Here is a 17032-nt window from a genome sequence, read left to right on the forward strand (position 1 = left end):
AAGAAGAAGTCAAATTGTCCCTGTTTGCAGATGACATGATTGTATATTTAGAAAACCCCATTGTCTCAGCCCAAAATCTCCTTAAGCTGATAAGCAACTTCAGCAAAGTCTCAGGATACAAAATTAATGTGCAAAAATCACAAGCATTCTTATACACCAGTAACAGACAAACAGAGAGCCAAATCAGGAATGAACTTCCATTCACAATTGCTTCAAAGAGAATAAAATACCTAGGAATCCAACTTACAAGGGATGTAAAGGACCTCTTCAACGAGAACTACAAACCACTGCTCAGTGAAATCAAAGAGGACACAAACAAATGGAAGAACATACCATGCTCATGGATAGGAAGAATCAATATCGTGAAAATGGCCATACTGCCCAAGGTAATTTATAGATTCAATGCCATCCCCATCAAGCTACCAATGAGTTTCTTCACAGAATTGGAAAAAACTGCTTTAAAGTTCATATGGAACCAAAAAAGAGCCCGCATCTCCAAGACAATCCTAAGTCAAAAGAACAAAGCTGGAGGCATCACGCTACCTGACTTCAAACTATACTACAAGGCTACAGTAACCAAAACAGCATGGTACTGGTACCAAAACAGAGATATAGACCAATGGAACAGAACAGAGTCCTCAGAAATAATACCACACATCTATAGGCATCTGATCTTTGACAAACCTGAGAGAAACAAGAAATGGGGAAAGGATTCCCTATTTAATAAATGGTGCTGGGAAAATTGGCTAGCCATAAGTAGAAAGCTGAAACTGGATCCTTTCCTTACTCCTTATATGAAAATTAATTCAAGATGGATTAGAGACTTAAATGTTAGACCTAATACCATAAAAATCCTAGAGGAAAACCTAGGTAGTACCATTCAGGACATAGGCATGGGCAAAGACTTCATGTCTAAAACACCAAAAGCAACGGCAGCAAAAGCCAAAATTGACAAATGGGATCTCATTAAACTAAAGAGCTTCTGCACAGCAAAAGAAACTACCATCAGAGTAAACAGACAACCTGCAGAATGGGAGAAAATTTTTGCAATCTACTCATCTGACAAAGGGCTAATATCCAGAACCTACAAAGAACTCAAACAGATTTACGAGAAAAAAACAAACAACCCCATCAAAAAGTGGGCAAAGGATATGAACAGACATTTCTCAAAAGAAGACATTCATACAGCCAACAGACACATGAAAAAATGCTCATCATCACTGGCCATCAGAGAAATGCAAATCAAAACCACAATGAGATACCATCTCACACCAGTTAGAATGGCGATCATTAAAAAGTCAGGTAACAACAGGTGCTGGAGAGGATGTGGAGAAATAGGAACACTTTTACACTGTTAGTGGGACTGTAAACTAGTTCAACCATTATGGAAAACAGTATGGCGATTCCTCAAGGATCTAGAACTAGATGTACCATATGACCCAGCCATCCCATTACTGGGTATATACCCAAAGGATTATAAATTATGCTGCTATAAAGACACATGCACACGTATGTTTATTGCAGCACTATTCACAATAGCAAAGACTTGGAATCAACCCAAATGTCCATCAGTGACAGATTGGATTAAGAAAATGTGGCACATATACACCATGGAATACTATGCAGCCATCAAAAAGGATGAGTTTGTGTCCTTTGTAGGGACATGGATGCAGCAGGAAACCATCATTCTTAGCAAACTATCACAAGAACAGAAAACCAAACACCGCATGTTCTCACTCATAGGTGGGAACTGAACAATGAGATCACTTGGACTCAGGAAGGGGAACATCACACACCAGGGCCTATCATGGGGAGGGGGGAGGGAGGAGGGGGAGGGATTGCATTGGGAGTTATACCTGATGTAAATGACAAGTTGATGGGTGCAGCACACCAACATGGCACAAGTATACATATGTAACAAACCTGCACGTTATGCACATGTACCCTACAACTTAAAGTATAATAATAATAAATAAATTAAAAAAAAAAAAAAACCCCAACAGCATGGATAATCCTTAAGTCTCTTCTTAGCTCTCAAAGGCTTTGATTTACCTATCCCAAGAATCTTGAAGAAAACACCCTGAAGATCCTAATTGTTCTTTTATTTCACAAATGAGATGAAGATGCAGCTTTATGCCTAAAGCTGCCTCTCTATCAGACACTCATCTGCCACCGCCACCTCTGCCTCCCCATGGTACCACCCTGGTTGGAAGATACCAGTGTGAGGCTGAAGCCCAGGAGTGGGGTGGGAGAGGAACATGACAGCGATAATGGGGAAGCTACTCACCAGCCTGGAGAGGGCACTCTGATCTAAGATGCTACACCTGTCTCAGGTCTTGGACCTGGGATAAGACATTTGACCGGAAGACATTTTAAGGGAAGAGTCACACCTTATTCATCTCTGTAAATGGAATGCCCAACACCAAGACTGGTACTCAGCTGGTTCCAGTAATTCCAGTAACAGCTGGTGCCTGTTGTCATTGGTGAGGCTGATTCTAACTGGTCAGTGCATCTATTCTACTAATTATTCAATATTTTCAAAATTCCCCCTGGTTATGGCAATATCTGTTCCACAGCGGGCATGGAATGAAAGTATACTGAATGAACAGAACCTGAATTCAGCAGCAGAAGTGGGTGGCATAGGTAATCAGCAGCTCCATCTGACACCAGAAGGTCCCCAGGGAACACCTCAAGTCCAGGTAAGTTCAGCACCACAGAACTCCGCCTGTGCTCGTAGAACCTGTGCTCAAGAGACAAAAGGAAAACCACGCTGAAATATCATCTTACACCACTCAGAATGGCTATTACTAAAAAGTGAAAAACAACAGATGTTGGCATGGTTGTGGAGAAAAGGGATGCTTATACACCATTGGGGGGAATGTGAATTAGTTCAACCGCAAGGGAAAACAGTATGGAGACATTTCAAAGAACTAAAAATAGAACTACCATTCAACCCAACAATCCCACTACTGACTATCTACCCAAAGGAAAAGAAATCATTGTATAAAAAAGACACCTGTACACATATATTTATTGCAGCACTATTCCCCATAGCAAAGCCATGGAACTGACTTAAGTGTCTATCAATGGTTGATTAGATAAAGAAAATGTGTGTGTGTGTACACCATGGAATGTGATGTGTGTGTGTGTGTGTATATATATATACACACACCCCCCCCACATAGAATACCATGCAGCCATAAAAAAGCATGAAATCAGCCAGGTGCAGTGGCTCATGCCTGTAATCCAAGCACTTTCGGAGGCTGAGGTGGGCAGATCACCTGAGGTCAGGAGTTCAAGACCAGCCTGACCAACATGGTGAAAACCCGTCTCCACTAAAAAAAATACAAAATTAGCCGGGCGTGGTGGTGCATGCCTGTAATCCCATCTACTTGGGAGGCTGAGGCAGGAGAATTGCTTGAACCTGGGAGGCAGAGGTTGCAGTGAGCCAAGATCGTGCCATTGCACTCTAGCCTGGGCAACAAGAGTGAAACTCCATCTAAAAAACCAAAAACGAAACAAAACAAAACAAAACATGAAATTAGTTATTTCCTTTGCAGCAAAATGGATGGAGCTGGAGGCCATTATCCTATGTGAACTAATCCAGATACAAAAAATCAAAGATCACATGCTCTCACTTAGAAGCAGGCACTATACAATGGGTACCTATGGACATAAAGATGGAAACAATAGACTCCAAAAGTGGGGAGGGGTGAGGTGGGAGGGAAGTAAGTGTTGCAGAATTAACTACTGGGTACAAAATTCAATATTTGGATTATGGGTATACTAGAAGCCTGATCTCCATGATGCAATATACCCATGGAACAAATATGCACATGTACTCCCTGAATTAAAATATTTTTTTAAAAGATGCAAGGAGAGATCTTAGAGCTGAGTTAGGCAGGTTCGTAGTTCAGACCTCCTCTGTTCATGCAGAATGGCTGCGAGCTGCCTGCTGCCGCTCCGTTAGGAAGGACTGGGAGGCATGGCAGGGCTGTGATGACACAAACGCCCCACACATCTACTCACCACCTCTTCGAGCCTTACTTGCCATTTATGGTTTTGACTAATCCCAAGCAGAAGAGCTCACCTAGACATGTCAACACAAATGCACCCTGCTTGTTCTGACTCGGAAGGATATTAGGAAAAAGACTTCAAACACAGAAGTCTTTGCAAATTATGCAAACTGCCTCAGAAGGCGGCAGGATCCATGGGGGTGATCATGGTACCCCTAATCATCTGAAGCTGGTTGTTTAAAGTCAGCTACTTTTATTTTTCCCAGAGAAAAATAAGAAATATTGTTAGAAAAATTCATCACACAGGACTATCTATCTGCTCCTTTCCCCTGCCCTTCTCCTTTCCCCTGGCCCATTTCATGAAATGTGTCTGTAGGATGTTCACAAAATTAATGGGTGATGTCACAGACATAGTGGGGAACAGTGCCAAAGCCACCAGGCATTTGCTCAGCGATCTCCAAGGAGCAAAACTGGTCAGGCTGGTAAGGGGTCTGTCATGCTGGGGACCTTCCTAATAACATGGAATTATAGGGGCTCACAGTTATCTCATCAGAACTATTCAGATATTTCTTTGGTCTATTCTAAGGGACAGAGATGCAATTTCTTCTGTTTATTGACCAATGTAATCTTTATATTTTCACCAACAAATAGCATATATATGCTACTTTACATAGAAAGAAATTTGTCTTGATTTACCAACAAAAGCATAGCTGTGAATTGCCTGGAAAGTGGAGAGCCCAGGTTTGTCACACCCTTTTGGATGCTATGATTTTGTCTATTGCCATCTAGCACTCTCCCACCCGCAAAGTGGCGGTGCTTGGATCCCTGTTAGTCTCCCTATCCCAGTCCTTCCTCCACTCTTTCCATTTTCCTACCTAGCTGCTGCTCAGGTCCTACCAGGCTCTGCAGCCAAGTTCCGTGCTTCTGACCTTCTATATGAGTGACAGCCTTTCTGCCTGCACTTTCGTCTCTTGCCTCTTAATTGCGCATTCTTGGATCCCATGCCCTCTTTCTTGTCAATATGTCTAATGTTGGAGTGTATCATGCCCTGTTAGGTTCCTCATGCTGCTGATGAAAACCGGTGTATATTAGCATATCCTGTGGAATTAATTATAAATACCTCTCCCCAAGTCCCACCGTGGAGATTCTGATTTAGTAGATCTGAAGTGGGCCTCTGTATCTGTATTTTTACCCAGCTCCCTGGATACTCACCACAATTAGAGAACAATTAATTTTGAGGTTATAAGTAACTTGATATAGGCCTTTCCTACCTTTAGGTTTTGAGTATTATTTCACATTTTCAGCCTTTGGCAAAATCTTTTTCAAATCATTTTACTTATGAATAGTAGAACAAGTTGTTTAGGAATTTATAATTAGTGGTCAACTTATATTCCATAATTTTCTGCAAAATATATGAAGTAAGAATGCCTCAGACTGTTCAGATACACATTGTAGACACAAAAGGAAGTTCATTTTCAGTTATAAAAGGCTGCTTCCTCCATGAAGTCTTCCATGATACTCAGAGGAAATAATTCAGATTTATGCACTCCTCTGTGTCTCCACCAGATCAGGGCCTCAACATCTTCTGATTATTGTAACATGGTCACTTCTTACCTTGTTTCTCCACCTTTCTTTTTATCTCCTTGATTCCATCCTATACACAGTCACTAGATGACTTATCTAAAGGTGAGTTATCTAAAATCTAAGTCTGAACTATCCCTCCCTGGCTTAAGACGCCTCAGGAAATTCTCATCTTACACCAGATAAACACATTTTTAAAGCACACACACAAGCTTTCCATGATCTGGCTCCATTTACCTGCCTGATATTCCTCACTTTGCTATTAGATCTCTGGAAATAGGGAATGCATTGTAATTCCCCATACAAAATGGTGTTTCCCAGCTTGGTGCTTTGGCTGGGAATGTTTTATTCCTTCCCTGCCTTCCCCAAGTCTGTCTAACTCCTACTAATACTATGAGATTCAGGCCTATGGATTATCTCTGTTAAGGAGCACAAAGGGGAAGTACTTAAGTAATGCTGGGCTCAGCTTTATTCAATTGTCTATATTCCCTGGGGTTTTGTAATCTGTTCCACCTGCCTTTTCTCTGCTCTTCTATTACTTTTTTTTAATTAGGAAACTTTAGGAGAATGTGGTCATCCCTGTTACTGTAATAATAGATAATGTGCCAACCCAATGTGCATGCTCTTTCCTTTTCTTGCTATTAAAACCCTGCTTTGTCTGGGATGGTATGTGCTGAGGTCATAGGCTGACCTGCTCTGACTCTCTTGCAGCTAGTGAAGGCCATGTGACCCAAACCTGGCCAATGAGATTTAAATGGAGGCTCAAGCATGTGAATACTAGAAAAAGTTTTTCCAAGGGGACAGACTCAGCTAGCTTCTTCTGTTTACCCCCTGTCCTTTGCCTTCTTGCTGTCCGGAATAGATCTTGAAACCTGAACGTATACCGTAACTCTTGCAAAGACAATAGCAGAATAGAAAAACAGGTGCCTGGGATGTGGTTATGTTACCAAAAACCCACCCTTTCCTTACCTAGGTCATTCTAGTTGGGTTCTGTGACATCCAGGCAAATGCTATCCTTACTGACACAGATCTCTCATACTGGATTCGTCCTGCAAGGATGAGGTCATCTTTCAGCATTCTACACTCCTGTTTGACTTTTTCTCTACTTTATGATTTGGTTTTATAAGAAGATCATTAGGACTACGACTTCTTACAACTTTCCTTTTTTGTTTGCCAACTCAATGTCCATGATAATTATAAGGATGGAGGGAACTGAATTAGGTGGGAGTTGAGAAAGTTAAAATAATTTGAATGAGAAACATAATTCTACCTTCATCATATTGCATACAAGACATTGAGATTGACACATAATCGATTAGCAGTGTACAAATCCAGCCAGGAAGTTTTATAACAGTCTTCAGAAGGTATTATATAACACAAAATGCTGAGAGCTCAGAAAAAGAAGACCCCTGAAGAGAAATGTCAGAAGCTTCCCCACCAACTGTATAGTTCTCTTGATAAAAATCTAAAAGGCACATAATGGGATTTTAGCATTTAAAGATGGCAGGGATTGAAAAAATTACAATCATTTGAATAAGAAATATAATCTAGGGGAACTCTTGGGAAAAAATGGACTCTTTTGAGCTTGAACTCTAGATGTTATACACTCTAGTATCATTACATTTGGTAGTTTCCCAAGATTCTATAAACTGCTTTTCTATTTCCTGGAGACCTCAGAAAGCATGTAACTACTATTGGGGTAGAAGGATTTGTCTTCCCTGACCCCTTCTTAGATGGCTTATATGTTTCTGTTCCATGTTTCTATAGTTCTCTGGAGTGGTGGTTAAGAATGTGGGGTCAAATTTCATGGATTTTAATCTCAGTAGTGTGACCCTTGGTTGAACGACTTAAGTAACCTCTCTGGTCCTTACTTTGCCATTTGGGAAATGCAGACAATAATAATATTGTGTGAGGATGGGCTAAATTAATACAAAGCACTTAGATCAGTGTCCAGAACTTGGTAAGCAGCCAGTAAACGCTATTAGACTGATTATTGAATATATTATAATATCATGTTTTATTTATGTGTCTTTTCCATTAGACTGACACTCCTTAAGTAAAAAAAACATGTCTTATAATCGGTTGTGTTGGTAGGTGCTAATTTAGAACTTAATCCATTGTTGCTGATGAACATGAATGAATATTCTCTCAAGAAAAGTGTCTTATGCTTTGTAGATTCATGTCTTCTTTCCCTTATCACCCTAAGGTCCAGCACCTGGTCTGAATTCCTCTGTTTAGTAAGGGCTTAATAAACACTTGTTAAGTAAATGCAACAATAACCCAACCCACATATACCCAGAGTGATTGATCATTGCCATTTCCCTACACAAACTCCTGCAGAATGTGTACTCCAAGAATAGCTAGCTGTGTACTGTTCTTTAAACACGCTGTGCACTTCACGCCTCCATGCCTTGGCTCAGGTAGTTCCCATCTGCCTGCCTAGCTGTACTTTGTCTGCCTGAAAAACTTGTATTCATCTTTAAATTCTAGCTTAGACATTCCTCCTCCATAAATCTTTTCTGACCCACTCAGGGAGGGACAATTCTCTCTCTTCCCCTCCCTTTTCTACTCCTACCTTGTCTCTTTATAATAAACACATTGAAGATTCATACTGGATCTTATAAATCACAGAATCTAATCAGTTAGCATGGAATCTGACATAGAACAAGTATTCAGATAAACTTGTTGAATAAATAGACATGTCAACCTATAGATCAAAATACTGACAGTCCTCAAAGGCATTTGTTTTTCCATTCTGGAACATAAATGAATAATTGTATGCATATACAAAAGCAGAATACAGTTTGAGTGCTCACCCTCCCCCAATTAAAAGTGGTTGGTTGCGTTACCCCTATCCATTTTGCTCTTGTCCGGGATACCTTCTGACATCGTGCATCCATTGGGGGCACAAAGGTCAAATTTGGAGTTGAATTTGCACATAGGGAGCAGGGAGAAGACAACCGGCTTATGAATGGCTTGATCCATGACCTTGACTTTTTGCCTTGGTGTTCAAAATCCACGAATGCTAATTCTGGAAAGGTGAATATGCCCCTGGAAGGGCATAACAAAATTTCTGTGGCATGAAATATATTTTGTTCATCAAAAGACAGCATGAGTTAATAAAAATATCAAGAAGCACCACTGTAGCCATTCAGAGACCTAGGAAAGCAATCAGAGCATCTGCACCAGTAACATGAAGAGACATGGATTGGTGCGGAAAATGTGCCTCGATGTCGAGTCCATGCCTGGCAGTGGACTGGATTTCTGGGCACTCTAGAAAAGACCCGGGTCTGTGCCAGCTGGGGTTGCTCAGATCATGGGATGAATGAAATTAACTCATATAGCTGTATTGAGTTCAGCGTGACTTTGAATTTAGGTCTCATGGTGGGTGGAGTGTGATCCAAGCTGGTATCTTCTTTTTGGCTGTTTTAAATATTAGGGTTGTTTTTGAATAAACGTGGCATTCATGCAGGATTAATGTCTCCAATTCTGGATTGATCATCCACTGGAAGCAATCATTGTAGTGAATTCAGAATTCTCATCCCCCTCCCCAAAACAAAGTGGTGTCTGTGTGGGGTGGGGGTGCCCAGTGTGAAGAGGACAGGGGAGGATATTTTTAGAGACTGGATTTCCTCCCAGGAGGACTAAGCTGGTGAATAAACTAATAATAAATGCAAACTATTTGGGGTGTGGCTGGCAACCCATTGTCACCGTTTAAGTACAGTATAACTCCATGCCACCCTTTAATTATTTAGAAAAACACAAGTAAACAAATATCCTTGATAAATGCTTTTTGGTGTTGTTGTTTTATGCTTGGCTATTCTTTGCTTCAGGACAAGCTTTGGAACCCCGAGGTATAACTGGGTGTCTGACCCAGACTTTGCAGCTCTCTAGGGCAGGACACTCCTCCACTGGCTTTCCCCACCCCCACCCACCATGTAGAAACCCCAATACAGTCACTCTTTCACTAACCCTGAGTTGCGTTGCCCCAAGCTGGTCAGATCCGAAGGGACTAGTCCCATGGCTGCTGGAATAATCTTGTCTCCCTTCTGGTACCAGAACGTCTCCTTATTCTATGCTCTGCTGAAGATCTGAAGGTCTATGGCGTAGGCTGAGAACGCAACAATTCAGAGCATCCCGGGAATTCCCCCCACCCCACTGCTGAGCAGGCCGTGCGCCCATGCGCCAGCACTCAACAATGAGGCGGCTCTCACGTGCTGGTGCCAGAAATGTCTCTGGCTGCTGGAAATGGGTCCCCCAGAAGACCTCAAATGTCTACATTTTGTAAGCAATAGACTGATCTTGGTGAATGTTATTCTAATTTAAAATCAGCTGGCATTTACTAAGAACTGATTCTTCTTAGACACTTTGTTAAGTGCTTTACATGCATTATCATATTGATTCTCACAAGCACCCTATGTAGTGGAAATTACTGTTCTCATTTTAGACCAGAGGAAACTGAAGCTTAGAGGGATGCATAAGGAACTTACCTAAGGTCGCACTGTTGTAGTGAATGACAGAGCCCGAATTAGAAATTCAATTATGCAGGTCTGACTCCAAAAAGACTCGTAAATGGGAAGAAGAGAAAAAGAGACTACCAACTATTTTAAAGCACAACAAAATTTTAAAAATGGTGTGATGATGCTTACTACTTTAGGAAAAAGAATGGGGTAGAATGGTTTGAATGGTGACCCCCCAAAAATGGTATGTCCACATCCGAACCTCTGGAACATGTGCATATGGCCTTATTTGTAAAAAGGGTCTTAGCAGATATGATTAAATTAAGGATCTAGAGATGAGATTATTCTGGATTGTCTGAGTGGGCCCTAACTCCAATGACAAACGTCCTTATAAAAGACACTTAAGAGGCCAAGCTCAGTGGCTCATGCCTGTAATCCCAGCACTTTGGGAGGCCGAGGTGGGCAGATCACCTGAAGTCAGGAGTTCGAGACCAGCGGCCAAGATGGTGAGATCCTGTCTCTACTGAAAATACAAAAAATTAGCTGGGCATGGCGGTGCACGCCTGTAGTCCCAGCTACTTGGGAGACTGGGGGAGGAGAATCACTTGAACCTGAGAGGTGGAGGTTGCAGTGAGCTGAGATTACACCACTGCACTCCAGCCTGGGCAACAGGGCGAGACTCCGTCTCAAAAAAAAAAAAAAAAAGACACTAAGAGAAGAGACACAGCAAAGAGAGAAGGGTATGTGAAGATGGACAGAGGCAGAGATTAAAGTGAGGTAGCCACAAGCCAAGGAACACCTGCATGAAAAAGCAAGCAAAAAGTCCTCCCTTAGAGCCTTCAGGGGAAGTATGGCTCTGCCCAGACTGTGATCTCAGCCTTCTGGTTTCCAGAATGGAAAGAGGATAAATTTCTGTTGCTTTAAGTCACCTGATTTATGGTAATTTATCATAGCAGCCACAGGAACAGTCCCACTGAGTGGCAAGGGCACCCAACTTAGGACCTGGATTCCCAACTGTGACCTTGGCCTGTCGTTTCCCCTGGCCGCCAGTTCCTTATGTGGAAAGCAAGTGTGCTGCTTGAGGCTGCCTGCTTCTTGAATGCTCTAGTGTGAGATCCAGGAGCATCATTCTCCTTCTATCCTTCTGTGGCCGGTGGGTGCGGACAGTAATTGTGTGGTGACCTTTATCTTGGCAGAAATGTTTGAAGATGATTAATTCAAAGTTCCCCTTTTAGAAATATGACTAATAGATCATTTACATTTTTAAAAGATTCCTTCTGTGCAGCAGACTTAAACCAAGGACTATTAGTCTTTAATTGTCAGGTGCAAATTTTAAGAAAAAATAATAACAAAGGCTAGAGAATATGGAAAGTACAACTGCCCTTTAGTGGTATGTGTGTCTTAAAAGAACAAAAATCTTATTGAAGGCACTGCAACTTGGATAAAGCATAGTCTTATATTTTCCTTTGCTACAAATGTTGCCCAGTGATTGTTGTTTTTTTAATCAGGCAGCCTTCTCAGTCCCTATTCATCAGAAACTGTAGTCCTTGTCTGGTAGTAAGAGTTCACGGTAAATGTAGTCTTTTTCAGCAGGCAGCTTTTCAGCAATTGTGTGACTAGAAAAAGTAGGTATTCCATTTTAAGAATCATAATGTTTTACCCTATGCAAGAAATATAGCGCAATTTGGAATGCTTGCTTATAACTATGGGTTGATTATACAGGAAGAACAAATTAAGCATCAGTAAAAAAACTTTTTCTAAAAATCTCTTTTAAAAATAATCAAAAGAGAAATGACAACTCTACTGCCAATTATTGAACTATAGCTCTCTTGGTTAAATCTGGGATATATTTTTCCATTATGAGTCTCAAAAATTGTTGGGAATGCGCTTTTGTATGTTTGACTATGGTTTCCAATTCAACTTTCTATCAAAGTATTCCATTTGTTGGAAATGCAAATGAGAAGCAGATAGGATGAGGAACTTCTAGTTTACTGCCTAGAATCTGGTACCGTGATGGTTATTTCTCATAAATGTGGAGTGAACAAATGGAAGACTTGTACCCTATACATCAGTTTGAACACAGAACAGAGATGCCTCTTAAGAGTCTCATCAGTGTGTGAGAAATGCCATGTACTGTGACTGTGGGGTCAAATCAGTAATATTTTTTTGAGCACACGTGTTCAGAGCACCATGGTAACTGCTGGTAACTGCGCAGAAATCTCACCAGCTTTCTAGGTTACTGTTTTTTATGGAAAACAGTCAACATACTCCCTTGTGGGATTAAGCAATACTTGTACAAATCCCCACAAACCCAAAGTACACTCAGAGACAAGCACAAAACAACCAGGAAGATCGAGGAGGTCGAAAGGAGATGGAGGGAGTCAAATAAATAGTTGGAGGAGAAAACACAAAACAAAAGGGGACCATATAATTTTCCCTAAAAGGCATGTCCAAACCCAACTATCAATCAATTTCCTTTTTCTTTTCTTTTTCTTTCCTTAAACATTTATTGGACACCTACTAAGTGCCAGGCAGTGTTCTAGGTACCAGGGATAAGGCAATAAGCAAAACAGATGAAAATCCCACTTTACTGGAACTTACATTCTATTAGGTTGGTGCAAATGTAATTGTAGTTTTTGCCACAATTAAAAGTAATGGCAAAACCCGTAATTACTTTTGCGCCCAACTAATAGATGAGCTGATGCTGGTGGAAGAATGGCACGTGGTTCCCCTTGCACCATGCCCATGTCAGGAAACCTCCCCAAGGCTGCAGTCTTCTCTTTTGAGTAGTGAGCAGCACACTGCCTATTAGTCTCTGAATCCTGTCCAACAAGCCTTAAAGCCCCAAAGAAGACGACAGAGTCTTCTCCTCTAGTATGTTCTACAGTTAACAGACAGTGCTAGGGACATAAAGGGTTTTAAATAAAAGCATGTGGGGTATAATATTATATTGTATTGAACCTAAAGGTCAGATACATTACATTTGATGTGCCTGATGTTAGAATATTTAGCTCTGGGGTTAGACAATTTTAGAGAGAATAAGTCAATGACTTACGTGTGGGAGGTGCTGAATGAATGGTTTCTCTAAAAATAACCATAGCTACTCTTTGAGTTGTATTATTTAACCAGTTAAAAAGAAAGACCTGTGAGAGGAACACTACAGGTGTGCATTGCTTAATGATGGGGATATGTTCTGAGAAATGCATCCTCAGGCAATTTTGTCATTGTGTGAACATCACAGAGTGAACTTACACAAACCTCAATGGTGTGTAGCCTACTGCACACCTAGGCTGTAAGGTATCACCAGTGGTTCCCAGGCTGCAAACCTGTACATCATGTTATGGTACTGAATAATGTAGGCAGCAGTAACACAATGGGAAGTATTTGTGTATCTAAACGTAGACTAGGTAGAGCAAAACTACATTATTATAATCTTACAGGACCACTGTTGTACATGAGGCCCATTGTATTAATGCAGGGCGTGACTGTATTTGTATCTCCACTTCATGGATAAAACCTTCAAAGTTTCGAGTGCTTAAGGAAATTGTGCAAGATCTTGTTGCCACAGAGAAGGGGAGATAGGATTTAAAATCAGGGAGTTTGACTCCAGTAGACTTTAACTCCAGGTCCTGCTGCCCCCTAATGGTAACCTCAGATGGATTTGACTTTGGGGGAAGTTTTACTGGCATTTAATACTTTTGTTTGCTTGTTTTTTCCTCAAGACAGACTTTCAAATATCTCACCATTTGGCTTTCATGCTAATGTTGCCCCAGTGCTATTATGGATATATTTAACTTTTCTCCTACTTTCTATGTGAGCATCAGAAGGTTAGTCTATACTCTTATAGAAATGTCACATGTACGTTTCTCTTCTCACTTTCAGGGCTGACCTGAAAATTAGGTAAGATGGACAGCTTCCTATCAATACAAAATGTAAGGGATGCTAGGAATGTTTCCCTATTCACAAAATCATCTCCCTCACTTGCTTCTGATGTTTAAAATTTCCACCAGCACAGTTTCACTGCTTGGCTTCAAGCTGTCTTTTGTGAAAATGCAAATGCAATGGGCATAGATAAGTGGCACTGTAATCCAAGAAGCCTGCCAACCTGCCTGACTTCCTTCTTCCATTTATCTTTTTGGAAGTAGACTCTTTCTGGGTACCGGATGCTAGAGGTTCAGAGATAAATAAGAAGCAGTCTCTGCTCTCAGGAAGGTTTTGATTCTTGGGGGCAGATGAATGTAAAAGAAACACGATATAGTGTTTTAGAAATTATGATGGAGACATTTATAAGATGCGGGGAAACCCAAAAGGGAGAAATGTACTGGCTGTACTTGGAAAGATGAGAGTATATGTCCCTTAAGCCTAAATTCCCTCCCACTGGCACAAGAATGAATTGTGAAGATTTATTCTAGTGATATTTCCAGGGGCCATATTCTAGTGATAAGAGAGGAAGGTTTGAAGTAAGCATGAGTTCACTTAACTATTACAGAGTGAGAGAGGGAATGGCAGGAAGAACGAGTTCACAAAGCAAAACCTGAGAGCAAGGATTTACCAGTTAGCCGATTTCACAACTATGAGTATATTGGGCACTTACCACTTACACATTGTCAGGTTACATATTAAAGCACTATAATACCTATAATCCCAGCACTTTGGGAGGCCGAGGAGGGCAGACAACTTGAGGTGAGGAGTTCAAGGCCAACCTGGCCAACATGACGAAATCCTGTCTCTACTAAAAACACAAAAATTAGCCAGGTGTGGTGGTGCACACCTGTAATCCCATCTACTTGGGAGGCTAAGACAAGAGAATAAGACAATTGAACCCAGGAGGCAGAGATTGCAGTGAGCTGAGATTGTGTCACTACACTCCAGCATGAGTGACAGAGCAAGACTCTGTTTCAAAAACAAAACAAAACAAAAAACCCAAAACCACTATTGTAGAAGAATCAGTATTTTTGAAAAAGGTTTTATATCTATTCTGCAAGACAAAAAATTTTGCTGTGATTGGAAGCCAGAGGCAAGCATTTCTTAATTGTATAGGCCAGGGGTCAGCACACATTTTCTATAAAGGGCCAGATAGTAAACATTTTAGGCTTTGTGGGCCACGCAGTCTCTGTTGCAACTCTGGCATTACAGTGCTAAAACAGTCCCAGGCAATGTACAAATGAGTGGGCGTTGGTGTGTTCCAATAAAGCTTTATTAACAGAAACAGGTTATGGGCTGAATTTTGGCCATGGGCCATCGTTTGCTAAATCCTAGTTTAGACCATTTGATAGGCCTATTATTATTATTATTATTATTATTATTTTTAGGTAAGAACCCTCGCTCTTAGATACACAGTGGGGCCTCATGCAGAGCTCTTCACTCTTCACCTAACATTATATGACCACGCAGCCTGGCAAGCAACTGTTCAAGGAAGTGGGTTCTTTGAACAAATGGCTGCTGCAGAAAAGACTGCAGAGACACGTGGAAGAAGAGAAGAGGGAGTGAAGAGAGACGGATTGGGGATCTGTCTGGGTTTGTTTATTTATTTTTTTTTAGTTCTTGTTTGTTAGTAGTAATGTAAGACTCTTGTGATGGTTAATACTGAGTGTCAACTTGATTGGATTGAAGGATGCAAAGTATTGATCTTGGGTGTGTCTGCGAGGGTGTTGCCAAAGGAGATTAACATTTGAGTCAGTGGGTGGGGGAAGGCAGACCCACCCTTAATCTGGGCGGGCACCATCTAATCAGCTGCCAGCAAATATAAAGCAGGCAGAAAAATGTGAAGATTTGAGATTGGCCTAGTCTCCCAGCCTCTGTCTTTCTCCCGTACTGGATGCTTCCTGCCCTCGAACGTCGGACTCCAAGTTCTTCAGCTTTGGAACTCTGACTGGCTCTCCTTGCTCCTCAGTCGGCAGACAGCCTATTGTGGGACCTCATGATCATGTGAGTTACTACTTAAGAAACTATCTACTATCTGTCTGTCTGTCTATCTATCTATCTATCTATCTATCTATCTATCTATCTATCTATCCATCCATCCATCCATACCATTAGTTCTGTTCCTCTAGGGAACTCTGACTAATATGGATTTTGGTACAAGGAGTGGTTCTAGAGGAACAGAGTATTAAGGATGGAGTTCTTTTATTGGTTTTAGGGCTTCTGGAGTTGGCTGCTTCATATGATTAGATCCCAAAATGCTGAGGACTCTACTTCTAATAGTATGGAGAACACTGATAATCCTTGGTGTGAACCGTTTAGAGAGTTGTGCAACATAAATGCATTTGACACTCCTGATTCACTGCTTGTGAGAGGCAAATTTAGTGACTCTATACACAATACCTTTGACCATATGTGGAGAACTGAGGAACATAATGAAGCTGGTTGGTTGCTCCTAAGTTCAGTGGACAAAGTGTTGAGAGAAAATGATAAACTCGGGGATTCTAACTCCTGGGTTCAGAAGCAGATACTAAGCCTCAAATGTGCTAAGATTGCCCTGAGTGAGAGTCTTATCTCCTGTAGAGAAAGAGCTGAAATTGTGGAAAAATAGACAAAGCTCTTATTATGCGAGTGGCTGACTTGCAATGAAAGGTGCATGCATAGTCTCGCCAGGTGTCCACTGTTAAATTGAGGGCATTGACTGGAAAAGAATGGGACCCTGTAACTTGGAATGGGGATGTGTGGGAGGACCCCGATGAAGCTGGGGACAGAGTTTGTAAACTCTGACGAAACTTTTTTGCCCAGCTTCCCCATCCCCAGTAGTGGCAACATCCCCACCCTGACCCATGCTGCCATCAGTCTTTCTACCTTTGTCTGGGGAGATAAACCCTGCACTGCCTGAGGCAATAGTGATGGCCTTCCTTGAGGCAGTTGGCAGACAAGATAACGTTGATTCTCCTCAGGAGCCTCCCGCAACAACCTTTTTTGCCTCTAGACCTGTAACTGGTCTAAAGTCCCGGCAGGCCCTAGAGGTGAGGTTGAGAGTGTGACTCA

The 17032-nt window shown here is 41.4% G+C and overlaps 1 protein-coding gene across 4 annotated transcripts in view; it reads right to left on the bottom strand.

Moving 5' to 3' along the window:
• LOC105483721 (pleckstrin homology and RhoGEF domain containing G7) overlaps positions 1-17032 on the bottom strand; it is a 75195-nt gene that overhangs the window by 47129 nt on the left and 11034 nt on the right. For all 4 annotated transcript variants that reach the window (XM_071071316.1, XM_071071318.1, XM_071071317.1 and 1 more), the window contains exon 4: positions 2613-2740. In XM_071071316.1, coding sequence (XP_070927417.1) covers positions 2613-2740 — 128 coding nt within the window. The remainder of the gene's footprint in view (positions 1-2612; positions 2741-17032) is intronic.

Source organism: Macaca nemestrina, chromosome 10, assembly GCF_043159975.1.
Source record: "Macaca nemestrina isolate mMacNem1 chromosome 10, mMacNem.hap1, whole genome shotgun sequence".
NCBI lineage: Eukaryota > Metazoa > Chordata > Mammalia > Primates > Cercopithecidae > Macaca > Macaca nemestrina.